General features: G+C 43.7%; 1 protein-coding gene and 1 long non-coding RNA gene across 2 annotated transcripts; one reads left to right on the plus strand and one right to left on the minus strand.

The window, feature by feature from the left end:
* Positions 1-1654: 1654 nt before the first annotated feature.
* TXNIP (thioredoxin interacting protein) lies at positions 1655-8289 on the minus strand. Its single transcript, XM_081842495.1, has 8 exons — positions 7794-8289; positions 6286-6358; positions 6031-6178; positions 5494-5596; positions 4933-5189; positions 4212-4371; positions 3792-3943; positions 1655-3393 (listed from the first exon to the last, which is right to left on the minus strand). The coding sequence occupies exons 1-8, from the start codon at positions 8041-8043 to the stop codon at positions 3358-3360; spliced, it is 1179 nt and encodes a 392-aa protein (XP_081698621.1). The 5' UTR covers positions 8044-8289; the 3' UTR covers positions 1655-3357.
* A 1565-nt stretch (positions 8290-9854) lies between these two features.
* LOC309330717 lies at positions 9855-12855 on the plus strand. Its single transcript, XR_014151538.1, has 3 exons — positions 9855-10948; positions 11127-11203; positions 11329-12855. It is a non-coding gene; the product is annotated as an uncharacterized lncRNA (long non-coding RNA).
* Positions 12856-15148: the final 2293 nt, after the last annotated feature.

Below are 15148 nucleotides of genomic sequence, written 5' to 3' on the forward strand. Positions count from 1 at the left end.
CATGCTGGCCACATGACCCGGAAGCTGTACACCAGCTCCCTCGGCCAATAAAGCAAGATGAGCGCCACAACCCGAGAGTCGGCTATAACCGGACCTAATGGTCAGGGGTCCCTTTACCTTTACCTTACCCAGGCAGAAAGCTCACTAATGCAAAGTCAGAAGAGGCAGAGCTGGGTTAAATGGATCAGTGGTCTTGACAACTTCCATCGCTCCGCTCAACAGCAGGTTTTATCAACGTTGTGGCGATTTCTGTTCTGCTTCCCAAAGGATCCCCCACAAAGCAAGAGTGCATTGGCCATTGGCTTTCACATCTCTGCCAGTGTCCTAACCACATCTATGCCAATCACCTCCTCTAGGGTATCATTAAGACCTCAGTTGCTCCCAGCAATGGTTAAGTTAGCAGCGTTAGGGTTCAAGTTCTCTCAGAGTTCCTCTCAACCCCATTACTTGCTGCTATACTGATTGGCCAAAGGGAAACATAGTGCCGATTTGCAACCTACACACCCGAGAAGCAAGAGGCACAAATGGAACTGACTACATTTTTACAAGTATTTGAGACTTTATGCAGCTAATAGGTAGGTAGGCATTGCCCCAACAAGAGTCTCCAAATTAGCTGCTCGATATGTATTTTTTAAACCTTCTCATTAGGCAAGTTCAGTGGGTCTCATACAAAAACATCCAGCAGGAAGACGAGAATTACAAGCTCCAGTGAGTGAAGTGCCTTTCCCGTAATTTGGATTTAACAGGGCCAAGAGTCCAGTATTTTATATTATTGTTTGGTACTTTTGTTACATTAGTCTACCACTAATGTCCAGGGAGCTGAGGGCAGAACATATGAATACCTCTTTTATTGCCACAAGCACCTTTAGGCAAGTTAAACCAAGTATCCCAACATCACCACCCCTTGAGCATCATGGCAAGGTGGGAATTTGAATCTGTGCGACACTGGCTCCCCTTAGCATTAGAAACACCATTTCTTTATATGCCATCAGCTGCGATTCCTGCTGATGGGGTTGGACTAGATGATGCTTTCGTGTCCCTTTCAGTTCTATGAAGATGGGTTTTTGGTAGTTTTCATTCACATGAATTTAGAGATTTCCCTTCTTATGATCCCGTTATATCCAGTTCACCATATGTATTGTGCAAATTAAAGGTAAAGGTACCCCTGCCCATACGGGCCAGTCGTGACCGACTCTGGGGTTGCGTGCTCATCTCGCTTAAGAGGCCGGGAGCCAGCGCTGTCCGAAGACACTTCCGGGTCACGTGGCCAGCGTGATGAAGCTGCTCTGGCGAGCCAGCACCAGCACAGCGCACGGAAATGCCGTTTACCTTCCCACTATAAAGCGGTACCTATTTATCTACATGCACTTGTGGGTGCTTTCGAACTGCTAGGTGGGCAGGAGCTGAGACCGAACGACGGGAGCTCACCCCACCGCGGGGATTCAAACCGCCGACCATACGATCGGCAAGTCCTAGGCACTGAGGTTTTACCCACAGCGCCACCCGCGTCCCATTGTGCAAATTAAGTTAATGCAAACCCACTTACAATTGCATGGTCACGTGCAAAATTTGAGGATGTGGTGAGAAACTGACCACTACCACCCCACCACCTACCCTCCCTCCAGGAATGCCTAAGCAGACAAAGACACTGGCATTTCAATTTTTGAACATTTATTAGAAACATGACCCCAAAAGGGGGGTTCTGCAGAACTGCAGTAGTACAAAATATAAATTTTCAAACCAGTACAAAATAAAGCAAAACAAAGCAACAAAATACACAATAGGAAAACAAATCAGTACACCCAAATTTATGTCCACCTGTCACTTATATAGGATCTTGTGACAAGATATTTGGAGTGACAAAATCTGGGATCAATTAACACTTTAGATATGCAGTGCTGTTTTTCAAAAACTGTTTAAAGAAAGTGCATTTTTCCATCAGTGGGGAATAAACCAAGTTATCTGCTGAAAAATATAGGAGCGGGGGGTGAAGAAGAGCAGCCCAGAAATAGATATGCTTCCTTATTTGATTTCACACGAGCCTAAAGCCATGCTCGATTTTATTCTGCTTGTGTCAGCTTTGTGGAAAAGTACAAAGCTGTTTGGCACCATTCAACAAAATATATAGAGATTGGTCTTTAGATATTGCTGGGCTTTTGATCACCAAGGAAGCAAGGGAATGCATGAGAAACCTCTCAAGAAGATGGTGGGGGAAAGTGCTGCCCCCCCCCCCGAGCCTCAGATCCTGCCCTTGCATCATTCAAGGCTGCCAACAACTTGCCCCATACCCCAAATTATCAACATTGGTTTATAGTCACACAACACTAAAGATTCAAGATAAGAAAAAAATAGGCATATAGTGATTTTTCTCCCTTATACAATGTTTGCTTGTTTACATACTAAGGAGAACGTAGAATTAGACAAAAACAGAACAAAAACCACAGAAATTAAGTGCCACAAAAGTCCATTACAACAACACTTGAGACTGTTTTAGAAAGCTAGACTTCTAAACAGTGTTTGATTTGCTCGATAGGCAAACACAAAAGAACACAAAATTATTGCTTCTTAAGAAGTTGGGAGTTCTTCTCCCTGGGGCTTTTTTTTTGCCCCTTTGGATGGAGTGTTTATTACAACCTAACACTTAACACCACCTGCTATACTTTTCTATTCTCACCTCATTCCTTCACTTAATGCTATTGAGAGAAAACCCCAATCCCATCCAGCATCTGCAGCAACACCTACCAACCTACCGCTGTCCATCTAGCAACTCTCCCCACACTTTTTTCTAAGTGTCCCAAAGATCAGGGTGTTAGGTTTTAAAACCTGAGAAAAGCACTTTTACTCAAAAAAACTGCAAGAAACAAACTACCAAAAGCTTGCTTGTCCTATTGAAAAATCTTCAGACATACAACCTCATGTATCTAAATCACCACATTCAAAACAATTTTGAACAGATACAAATGGTTGTTGGTTGTCATTCAGTAGTATTTCTTCCAAACTGTTGGTCTGTTGTTGGCCTTTCACCTCCCCTCATTCAGAAATGCCTGCCCTACCCTACAGTCCCATCTTGAAAGTTTCACTTCAGCATCTGGCTATAGGGGAGAGCCGAGGCCTGGGTCCACCACCGACCCACATAGCTTCTCTTGGCCTGTGGCAAGTACACAAAGGCATAAAGATAGCCATTCAATTCAGCTCCTTGCCGACAAGTCTTCCACGAGATGTGCTGACACCATGAGGTCTTCCTTCCCTTTTCATCAGGGAATTTCTGCCTGGTGCATAATCTCTGTGAGTGCAATTGTTAAAAGTCCAGAAAAAGCTGGGTAAAAGACAACTGCATAAATGTCCTTTGATTGGTGCTCATTGGACATTGTTGTTGATAGTGCAAGGATCCACCTGGAAAAGAGGGAAGAACAGAGGGTGTGTGTAAGATGAAGGTCTATCAGCTCCAGAAGTCAGCTTGCAAATATTCTGTACTATTTATTTGCATTACTATTTTTAATTGCAAGACCACCTTGGGGGACTTGGCAGAATAATCCCATATAAATGAAATAAATTTTAAGGCTTTGCAACTGGATCCGTTCCCCTTCAGGTAGAGTGCAAAAGCTGAAGTTTGGAATAGAACCTACTTAAGCCACAATAATATTTGCAAAGCTTGCTTTGCATGGCTGCTCTTCAGTGAACCCCACACCCCCATCTCTTCGCCCTAGTTTTATTCCTACCACTTGCAAGCCGTGTTTATTGGTCTGTGCTGCAGTCACATTTTATTGTGCGACAAGAGTCAGATGTCTCACCTCTGTGTAGGTAGGCGGTGGCATGAACTTGAACTCTGGAGCATACATGAAGATGGGGCTGTCAAAGGAGTTGTCAAGCTCATCTAAGAGAGGGGTGGTGGGACTCTCCAGGCGGTGGTCTTCAGGGACAATGTCCAGGTAGCATGGAGGTGCTATATTGGGGGAAAAAACAGATACACGTCAGTCCACTCTTTCCTAAATCTATCAAATACTTGCTGTAATGTGTTTGGAGCAACGGATACTTGATGGAATTTAGAAATCCTAGCTCTTCCCAAAACTGAGTGACAAGGCTGCTTCTTACCACCCGCTTTCTAAAGACCTCCAACCCCTGCAATTGTGTCCTTGCAGAGGCCCACCTTAACTCCTAACTAGAAGGCTACATTTTCAACAACAAAAAGGCATCCGGGAAGCTCAGCTCACCTTCTGGGGCATCTGGGATGTTGAGGTCCACCCAGCTCATCTCGGAACTGGTCTGGCTGGCCATGCTAGAGCTGCGGCTGCCAATGCCAGAAGACTTGCTGCCAATGACGAGTGGCAACTCCAGGATGATCTTCTTGGAGCCTGGGACACTGACATAGATCTGCAAAAAAACCACAGGAAAATATGTGGTGAGATGTAATGTGGTAACTTCTTGAGAGAAATAATATAGTCTGTGGGGGATGTGGGGAAAGGAGGGCTACTCCATGCCTACAGGGATGTGTTTCAGGGCTTGAAAGCAGCTGTCATTAAATGCAAGATCTCTCAGACAGAATATATCAGAAGTATGGTGTTTTTTGTCTTGGCTTGCTGGGAATTAAGAGGTCAGCCACCTTGCAGTGAAGCTCTTTAATCCAGATCAAATGTCCTGTCCTTAAAGTTGTCAGGGCTTAAGTCTACTGGGATGTATCTCCCTTGGAAGTCTTAAGCCCAGAGGTATCTTAGCCGGTTTTAATAATGATGTAGGAAATGCCTTTTTAAAACATTTCAGGTGACAGCCTAGAATTCAAAATAGATTCTGGGGCTATGCAGTTCCCAGAATTCACCCCTGAATATGAACTCAGTGCTTGAATTGAGTAGGGATTCTGTAAGCCCTCAACAGAAGCCAAGAACAAGGAAGATTTGGGGTGGGGGGAGGGGAGGGTTGCCTTTCTAAGCCCCTCACCTGCAAGAAGTACTCCACACGCAGGATGTTGCAGCCTAGAATGGACGGTTTGATCTTCTTGACCCGGAGGGTCTTGCCACGCCATGATTCAGACATGCCAGAGACAATGTGGTTGCCTCGGACGCATGAGAGCTTCTGGGAGAAGACCTTGGTCTGCCCATTGGCCAGGTAGGTGTGCTTAGCAACAATGGCTGCCTTGGGCATCACAATCCGGGAACAGGTGTTCTCAAAGTCGGCATTGATACATATGTCATCACCTGGTAAGAACAACAAGGAGAAATTTAGTTGTGGAAGACCTACAGAATTTGCCCACTGGAGCAGATCTTCATTGAGATCAGTTAGGTGCCACATTTTTCAATGATGACTTTCCCTGCTTGCATCCAAGCTCCTTATTAAATCTCCAAACGACACCTATATCTCCAACCCTTGAACTATGCTTGGCTTGCCAGGAACAGCTAGCAGTTACAGGTCTGACTACTAGCCATTTGCATCATTTATTCCAATTTTCCACCCTTCCTCATCAACTCCCATTTCCTGAAGAGGAAAGGAGCCAGGCCTCACCTTCACAGAATCCTTTGCGGTCAATCCTGGCACTAACAGACACATGCCCATCAGGGATAAACATACAGGACACTTTCTTTTCCTTCTTGGCAGCTACAGGTGACTGAAAAGAAATGCACAAGAAGATATTGTTACATACATACATACAACATTGACTAATTTCCAAAGTGTTGCTCCTGTTCATATGTACTATCTGTAGCCTGAGGAGTTCAGCCTTTGGTACCTTATCAGACCTTCAATCACCCCTTGAGTTATAACTAATTATTCACAAGTAGCTTGCTTCAACAGATAGTAAATGAGACAATTGGACACAGACTATTAATTTCAAGCTAAAGATGAACAGAGATGCATGTCTCTGTGAAGACTTTGAACCAACTGAACAGCAACTGGGAGAGAGAATTCTAAATTCTGAAATAAAGTTCACTGAAAAATGCTGAAAGATGGCCTGTTTCAGATTAGCTGTGGCGCTAAATCTACCTAAGCTGATGACTGACAACTGACCAAAGCTATCAAAGGACAAGCTCAAGTGGTAATTACCATCAGGTCTGGAGTGTTGACGTCAATTTGATCCATGACCTCAAAGCGCTTCTTTATATCTTGAGTCGGGAAGGATGGACGATCCAAGAAAGCCTTCACCCAATAGTCAACGCAGCCATATTTGCCCTTGAAAGTAGTACCAAGCGGCCTGAAAGAATACAAATGTCTCATTAGACACAGGAAAGGCAGGCAAGCAGTGATAAATCCTGTATTTTAATACTAACGCATCAGTGGCCATGTCTGGCCAATACCTACCCCTGAGGTAGCTCAAATCCAAATTTGTACTCGTAGGTGTTTCCTGGTCTCAGAATCACAGAACCATCTGCATCTGGGAAGACACCACAGAAAGAGGAAAAGGTGTTAGGCTTATAGAGAAAAGATTTTAAGTATTTTAAGATGACTAATAATGCAAGGTGTTTTTTATCAATGTCAGTGCACTTTCAAAAAATTAAGCAGGTAAGAGATTTAAGCTTGAGTGGTGCCTAAGGAACCCCCATGTTCTGTTTTACCAACAAGTCAGCATTTCAAGAACTGCTGCTTTTCTCATTCTTAATACTAGCTGCTCACACATGCAATTAAGGTCTCAACTGTTTAAAAAAATTCAGTCTCCTTTCCTATCTGTGTGTCTGTCCAATTACAAACCAAAACGTCCAAGTTACAGAAGCCAACAGTCTAAAGAATTTCACATCTTCCTGGCTCTCCTCACTTGCTCTGATCTTCAGCCAAGGTGACGACTATACCCCTCTCCCAGGGTGAGGGACTCCCCGTACTGCTAGGCAATCACTACCTATTAATACATCCACTGCCAGAAGTCCCAGCTGGCCAGTTCCCTGCTGCGCCAACTGTTACTGGGACATACCGTACTCTCGGAAGTTTGCTTAGCAAGGGAACTACAATGATTTGAAGTTGCTGCTGGCCCTTTATTCAGAGGTGACCCATCACCCTGGACCCTTTGTTCAACTTCCTAGTAGTTCTCTGCTTTAAGTTATTCCCAAACCTGAAAATTATCTCTCTCTTCTCTGCTGGCGCCTATTTGATGCTAATCTTTTGCTTGCATCTCAGACCTGCAAGGCTGCAATCTTAGAAGGGCTTAGTAATCAAGCCCCATCAAGCTCATGGGGACTTAATTCCAAGTAAACACACATAGGACTGGGATGCAAGTTTTGAAAGCCAGTCTTTAAATGGGGTAGCGTTCCATTCCCATCCCATTCTGAGCCTGTGCTAGGTTTCAAACCTAGACTGAGAGTCCAGAAAACACAGGAAGATGCTGTACCCAGTACAACAAAACCTGCCCCCAAAAGCCAGTTTAAACAAGAAAAAGCAGAACTGGACCAAGTATTTAGAGCCAAGTATATATACGCCACTGAAGAGGACACCATTCCAACCAACTCATTAGCTTTGCACACACAAGTGTCCCAAGTTCAAGCCCCATCAGCGTCTCCAAGTAAGGCTGGAAGAGACCCCTGCCTGAGAACTTGGAGAGCCACCGCTGCCCGTCCATGTAGACAAACTGAGCTAGAGGAATCATTGGTATGACTCTATATAAGACGGCCTCCGATGTTCCTATGTAAAGCCAAAGGTGCCATCCCAAGTCTCCTTACCCTACGGCGAAGTCCCCATGCATAGGACCAGGCTGCAAAAGCTACCCACTCTTTGGGCTTCTCAAAATTCCAGGAAGGGCTTTCAATTCTTTTGCAAAAGCGAAGACGCAAAACACACAGAGACGCCCCCCCCCCATCCCACCCCAAGACCATGATGCTCACCAGCTGGATGGTCGTCCAGGGTGAGAACATCTTCATAGCGAAGGTATTCCATCTCCTGCTTGCACTGCTGGGGCCCTTTGATCCACAGGACCTTGGCCACCCCGCAAGCCAGAACTCTGACCCGGGTGACCCGGGTGACTTCGGCCACCTCCACCACGACACGGCCAGCCACCTTGTCCCCGCTGCTGTAGACTTTGTCAGGCTCGCTGAAGGCCACTTCGAAGGTCTTGATCTTCTTGAACATCACCATGGTGACCCAACTGTTATTAGTATTCTCAGGCAAAAGGGTCAAAGTGGGCTGAGTTCCGAAAAGCTTAGCTTTTGTGCTCAGAAATATTTTAAGGGGACAAAATTGAAATGGCAATTCTTTTTTTTAAACGCAAGTTTTTCCCCCCTTTGTCTTCTCGAAATAAAAGGAGTAATAGCCAAATGGAGTGCTAAGGAACTCCTGCCTCCTCTCCGTCCCAAGCCTGCCTCGGCTATTGGCACCGTCATCCGGATGCGGCCGTTTTATATGCGGCCCACACCCACCTTCCCCCTCCTTTACGCTGTTGATCTCAGGCAGCTCCATGCGGCCGGCTCGTGTACCCTCGTGCTGCCCTCGTGCACAGCGCTCCGATTGGCCGGTTCGCCGTGTTTACAGTCCCGGCAACCAATCGGAGGCCGGCCCGCGGCGCGTGGACAGTGTGTGTAGAAGAGATGCCGGCTGTAAGAAAAAATGAGAAACAGGCGGTTGGGAGGGGTGGGGTGGGGTGGGGAAATGGGAGAGCGGAGTGGCAGGAGGGTAGCCAATCGAGAGGCGAGAATGGTGGAGGGAAAAAGCGCCGCTAGCCAACGAGGCACGGAGGGCGGGATTTAGCGGAGTTGTAGTAGCTGTGAGAAGTTTCGTTTAAGCGGGGTGTGTGAGGGAAATTTTGCTTAGGTTATTCAGGGATATATTGCACATCTCTCTATATATATTTATTACCTTCTCTGCCAAGTTGTGCAAGGGGAACTCCAAACCTGCACCCCTCAGACCTCAATATGCCCCATTACTTTGGATAAAGGGAGGAAGGAACTAATCGCTTCATAAACTTTTTAATTAGCTTGAGGAGAAAATATTTATGTTTCCTTTCAATATTTACATGTTTCGTTTTTTAAACCTTTTTCTTTTACAAAGCACAACCAGTGCTAAAAGATATTAAAAGATGCTTGTGAACAAATATTTTTAAATTCTTGAAAGAGCATGAGGGTGACAATTGAACATTCTGCCAAAAAGTGTTTCCTTAGAGTTTTAGTTTACGAAGCTTGTGGCTCAAGCAGCATGTCACTAATCCAGCCCCCCCCCCCGCAATAATAAGAGGTTAAACTGGCAAAGGAAAAATTGAAGGGACAGTTCTAAAAAGGAGAAGCCCAAATTGGATCTGACTGTCCTCTCAAGATGGTCTTGGAAATCCAGAAACATTTCTCGGAATATGAAAGAGAAATAGAAAGAATATAATCAAATGCTAACAAAGGTTAAAAGGAACACGACCAGTTAAAATCAGATTTAAACGGCAAATTGAATGCCCCAGGCATCAAAAAAAGCTGAAGTTCTTAAAAAAGTTACAGGCTAGTAAAACGTGTTTATTACACAAAAGTGTAGCAGATCCAATTAATCTTTAATTCCTAAAATGTAGCATTTAGTCATGCTTGGAAGTTCTGATTTCCTTTGAAGCATACATTTATGTATAAACTCAGTGTTTGCAAATAAACAGAAATACCAATTTGTGTGGCACACACGTACTTTAATTCACTACATTCACACTCCATTACAACTGCTTTACTTTGGGAATAGCCCTTTTCCTAAGAGAAATGCTGCTCAATGACATCCTTTACATTGAAAATACTTCCAACCTTGTCCACGAATAATATAATAATAATAATAATTTATTATTTATACCCCACCCATATGGCTGGGCCTCCCCAGCCACTCTGGGTGGCTTCCAAAAGAATATTAAATTATTATGATACATCAAACATTAAAAGCTTCCCTAAACATGATGCTTTGAAATGAAATATGATGCTTTGTCTTATTTTTCCAACTGTGTGCACACCATACATTTAAAGCACCCCCCCCCCAAATGGGAACTGTTGTTTGTTAAGATTGCTATGAATTGCAGCTCTGAGGTATAAACTACAGTTCCCAGGATTCGGGGGGTGGGGTGGGGAGAGTGTGCTTAAAACCTTTGGTGCATACGCAGAAGAGTCAACCTTAGCTGGTCTCAGCTGGGTTAGTCTGCATCTCAATTGCTGCTTTGTTAGTTTTCTCTCGGGCGTCAAATGCATTCTGCAAATGTCAGAGAAGTTTTTGCCCTGCTACGGGCTTACGGCCAGTGGTGCTTGCAATCCAAGGCACGTTCCAGAAATAGTATCCTTCTCAAGTACTCTCTTCTCTGCCAGACTGCTTTTAACCTTTGGCTCCCTGACCTCAATTCGGCCATAAGCATAGCACAGTGTTCCTGAAGGTACGCTGAAGGAAATAACAATAGGGTTTGCGTGTTTTGAGCCACACACACCCAAGATCACATCTTCGAATTCTGTGTTAATTATTCTAGATCTGCCATCACCCAACTGGGGCCCTCCAGATGTTTTGGACTATAACTTCCATCAGCCTCAGCCAGCATGTAGTCCAAAATGTCAGGATGGCATCGGGTTGCTGAAGCCTGATCTAGGACACTGTTTTCTTTAAACTATATTGTGGGAAAGTCCTGGGTTCCTTAGAAACATATCAGGGGCTACTGAATGTGAAGATTGATCATGGCTGACAAGCTTCCCTGAAATACGCTGCTTGGTCATCCCACTACCATACTTCTGTTGCAAGGCATCATCACACAGGACTGTTGAGCATGTGCTAAATTCAGCTGCACTCTCAGTTCACAATGGTGAGGCCCCTAGGCTTGTGCAGGGTGGGGGCAGCTGGGTACACTTGCTCCAGGCCTCGGAGGGCTCAGCTAGCTGTGTGGTAGGGGCCTGCCAGGGACCAGTTGCTTTTGTGTTTGCGTTTATAACTTAATTCTAAACAAGACTCCCGCCCCAGGCCCTAGAAGCCCTCAGTTCCATTTGAATTGACTTATATGCTTCCATCTTCTGCAGAGCAAAGCTGTCCCACAACAACTAGCAGGCAAGTCACTGTGGTAAGGGTTCCCTTGAGATATAATTTAAAAGCAAACATCCAAGTGGTTAGGAATTGTTGGATTTATAGGGAGTTGGACTGGATGATCTCTTGGGGACTTTCCAACTCTGTGGTTATGCACTTCTATTGCATTGCCAGCTCTGCAGTTCTCACTTCTGTGTTTCCATTGTCTTGCTTAGAAACAAACTCAGTGCCTCCTTATGCAGCAGAATCATTGACTGAAATGTGAGCAACCATACCCAAAACAGGATTTCAGGTCAGATTGGAAAAGGAACTTCATTTTTATTCCATAACAAATAGGAAGAAATTGATAATACAGGCTTGGGTTTCAACTGACTGGTCTTTTATTTATTTATATTTATTGATGTCTTGGATTTAAAGCCTACCGTTCCTTCCAAATGACTCCAAGGCAGCAAACAACAAGTGAGAAAAAAGTAAGAGCAATTTGAATACCGCTGCAGACGGGGACATTTCTCAACTTTCTTGTTGAAAGTGGAAAATTTTCAGTAGGTACCAAACAGACAACAGAAGATAGCACTTGTCTATTATCCAGGGAGAGGAAATTCCACAGGGTGGGTGCCACAACACTAAAGCCCCACTTTCTACATTGTATGGAATCCAGACCTCCTGATAAGACAATATTTGCAGAGGAGTGCAGTGATCAACTGGGTATTTAAGGGATGAGATGATCTCTAAAGTATCCTGGTCCCAAGCTGCATAGGGCTTTATTCGCCAAAACCAACACCTTGAACTTAGCCTTCAACTGCAGGGTAACATGTTGGCGATATTCTGCCTCAATTAATCATCGAGCTGCCACATTTTGCACCAGCTGCAGGTTCCACACCAACCTCAAGGGCAACCCCACAGAGTACATTGCAGTAATCCAGTTATTATTAAATGCAGTTATGAAAAAATTACATGTGGCTGTAGGAAGACAGCTGTTATTTGCCGTTCGTACTTGACAGATGTACAGGGCTGGAAAGGCAAATTTTATATTTGTCACAATGCAGAAGGTGAATATTCACTCGTTTCTAGAGCTTCTGGTACTTTCTGTTATTTCCCCCCTTCCACCCAATCTGGAATGCCAGAGAGAGAGAGATCCCAGCTGCTGAAGTGCATTCTTCTGGCAACTTTTTTTCCTTGTTCTTTTTCTCTGTTAACAAATACCCTTCTGGTTTGTTTACACAAAATATAAATATATAGCCATATAAGGTTTCCTTCACACAATAAACTGCTCCTACTAAAGCCTGCTAAAGGGATCTGCTCTGCTTGAAGTCAAATTGTTCTCAAAAATCTTCCACTCATTGTGGATAGGAGGGGTAGGCAATTCAAAGGACTGAGAATATGGTTTTTCTATTTCAGGACTGGGTGCAATGAGGGAAAGTTCATTTTTAATGGATTTGCAAACAAAAAGGTCAAACTGGACATAATATTATATACATCTTTCCATGTACTCTGCATGCTTTTTCAGAATCCAAATAGCAGCTGCAGGGGAGAAGGCAGGTAATTATTGAGATTGCAGCAGGCAGGGAAATGTAGCTTTCACCCCCTGCAATGGTTTGGATGAAAATACTGGAATGTGCCAAACTGACCTGAATAAAGAACTGAAAGCAGGGGTTTCTCCTTGTTAGATTGTGGACATTCATAATATGCAATGCCTATTCAACATCTTCCTTAAAGTTGTCTACACAAGTAATTAGATTTATATGCAAGATGGAACGTTTTGGTCCAGTTCCTAATACAGTATAAAAGATGTTCAGAGACTTATTTCCCACTCCACCCTTCCTTCTTACTAACTTTTCTTCACACACTCTCACCTATCTGAAGACAACAGGATCTTTGCCTATGGCACTGGCTGGATAACTGTGGAATTTATTACAGAATGCCAGGGAACTTAGATGGTAAGATACGTTACTCCAGCGGTTTGGGGTTGCTTTGGGCATGACAGCCATAGTTGGCGTCTCTAGCCTGGAAGAGGTGGGGAAATGCAAACTGAAAATTCGCTAAGGGCACATCGCATCTTGGATATTCTCTGTTAGGTAGCACTGTTAAATGGTAGTACTGTTAGGGTGGTGAGCCCTCTGCTGGTCTCATCCAGCATTCCCATTCCCCTGGAGCCAGTTTTGGGAGTTCATGATATGTATTTGTATCCCTCTTTTCCAGTAGCATGCTGGAGGAAGATAACAAAATACTATTGCTCAAAATCTTTGAAACAATTCAGTACAAATTAATAGCAAACATAAGGAATGCCATGGTGACTTCAGGATTAGATTACTGCAACACACTCTGTGTGGAGCTTCCCTTTCACCTGCGGTTAGTCCAGAATGCTGCAGCATGATTGCTAATAGGAGTGAGACTCTGTCAACATATAACACCTCTGCTCAGAGATCTGCACTGGTTGCTCATTTGCTTCTCAAGGCCAAAGTCAAGGTGTTACTATGAGTATGTAAAGACCTGAACAATTTGGGACCAGTTTACTTCCAGGATCGCCGTACATGCCCAAATGACTGCTTCAGCCTGCAGAGCTAGCACTGTTAGAGGTGCCACATAATACTTGTTCTGCACTTGTAAGAAATCAGTCTTTTAGTATGGAAGCACCTACACTTTATAGTTCCCTGCCCATTAACATCAGGCTTCCATTGTACTCTTTTTGATGCTTGCTAAAGACATTTTTGTTCAGGCAAACCTATCCAGACACACAAAATCTGAGATTAAACACATGACTTTTTAGCCTATTCTTGATTTTAATTATATTTTGAATGTTTTAAAATATCTGCTTTTTACCGTTTTTATCAGTAATTCTGTTATATTTTTATTGCGATCAAGCAGCATGTAATTTTTGTTAAATAAATAAATGCAGCATCGCATCCAGAACTATCATAGGCATTTGGAGAGGCAGGAGGGTAATTCTGTCAAGCTCCTTTCTATCAGAATCAAACCAGCTATCTTTCAGAAGAACCATGTGTCATTTCTGACCCCTCTAGCCCAATGTTATGTACTCTCCTGCAGTGGTGTAGCATGGTTTGCCGGTACCCAGGGCAGGGCAAGTGTTGCGCCCCCTCCCCAGTGGACTGGGCAGCTGGAGTGGAGGCATGCTTGCACTCTGCTGAAATAGCAGGACTCCACCAAATCCTACTGCCTCTCTTCTGGTAGGTCTCAAGTACAGGATTACACCTTCAGTGATGCAGCCAGTAATTACGTTTAGCATAATTACGTTTAGCATTATGTGCAGTGTTCAGAGTATGAGTTCTTCACAGGCTGGGCATATGAAAAATAAATTCAAAACGCATCTAAATGTTTCTTTTTCTCGATTCGGATCAAATATGGTATGAGGAAACTTCCTCAAAATGCAATATTTCATAAGAAAGGGCATGATAGATACAGATATATATGGATTGCAGCTGGTGTGTACACTGCTTCCCAGACCTGTGGTGGGAGTGCACTGCATGCAGAGTCAATGGGAACATGTACACAGGCACGTAATTATCTTGAAATCTTTACAACAACCCTTTAAGTTAGGTCACTCTTTATTATCTCCATGTTGCAGAAGGGAGGAAGGGCTGTAGTGGAGATTGCAGTTTGCCTAGGGCTACGTAATGAGTTCATGACAGAAGTAAATGTTGAACCCCAAGGTCTTCTTGAGTAGAAGCTCCAGCAGCTAAATTCCATAAATTTGGCATTAACTTGTATTGCTTACCATCCATTTCTGCCTGCATTTCAAGACTTTCTTTGCTATTACAAACACTAGAAACTTAGGCTTTAAAAAAAAAAAAATTCAAACTTGAGATTCACAGAAAAATGCAAATAACCTCATGGGTAGCCTACCAGTTGCTATTCAATTGTTTTCACAAGGAAACAAGCAAACCCTCAGATATCCATTTGGTTGATTTGTCTGGTGATTTTTCTTTCTTTTATCCCAGATCTTAGGAGTGAAGAATGTACTTGATGTGCATCTTCTTTCCCCCCTGGAAATAATTCTACGATTTAAACTTTCAACTCTGTATCCCAAACAAAAGGTGGTAAATTTATCATATGCAGCCTAATATGTTTTTATGTCCCAAAATTACAATACTCCAGATAGACTTCTGTGAGATAGAGGCCTCAGAAGACCTGTTCTTTTGAGCATTCATTCTCATTTGTTTGCAAAGAGGTTGTAGCAATGTTGCTGTGAGGCATTCGCGAGCTTTTTTGCAGAGAAAGT

The sequence above is a fragment of the Podarcis erhardii genome (assembly GCF_964252035.2).
Source record: "Podarcis erhardii genome assembly, chromosome: 15".
Lineage (NCBI taxonomy): Eukaryota > Metazoa > Chordata > Lepidosauria > Squamata > Lacertidae > Podarcis > Podarcis erhardii.

What these genes read in the sequence shown, in the direction of transcription:
- TXNIP (XM_081842495.1), bottom strand. Translation starts at nt 8,043, where the DNA reads ATGGTGATGTTCAAGAAGATCAAGACCTTCGAAGTGGCCTTCAGCGAG. An exon ending in CCTGGACGACCATCCAGCTG is followed by an intron (nt 6,359 to 7,793) that starts GTGAGCATCATG and finishes GTGTCTTCCCAG; the next exon opens with ATGCAGATGGTTCTGTGATT. An exon ending in CACCGCCTACCTACACAGAG is followed by an intron (nt 3,394 to 3,791) that starts GTGAGACATCTG and finishes CCTCTTTTCCAG; the next exon opens with GTGGATCCTTGCACTATCAA.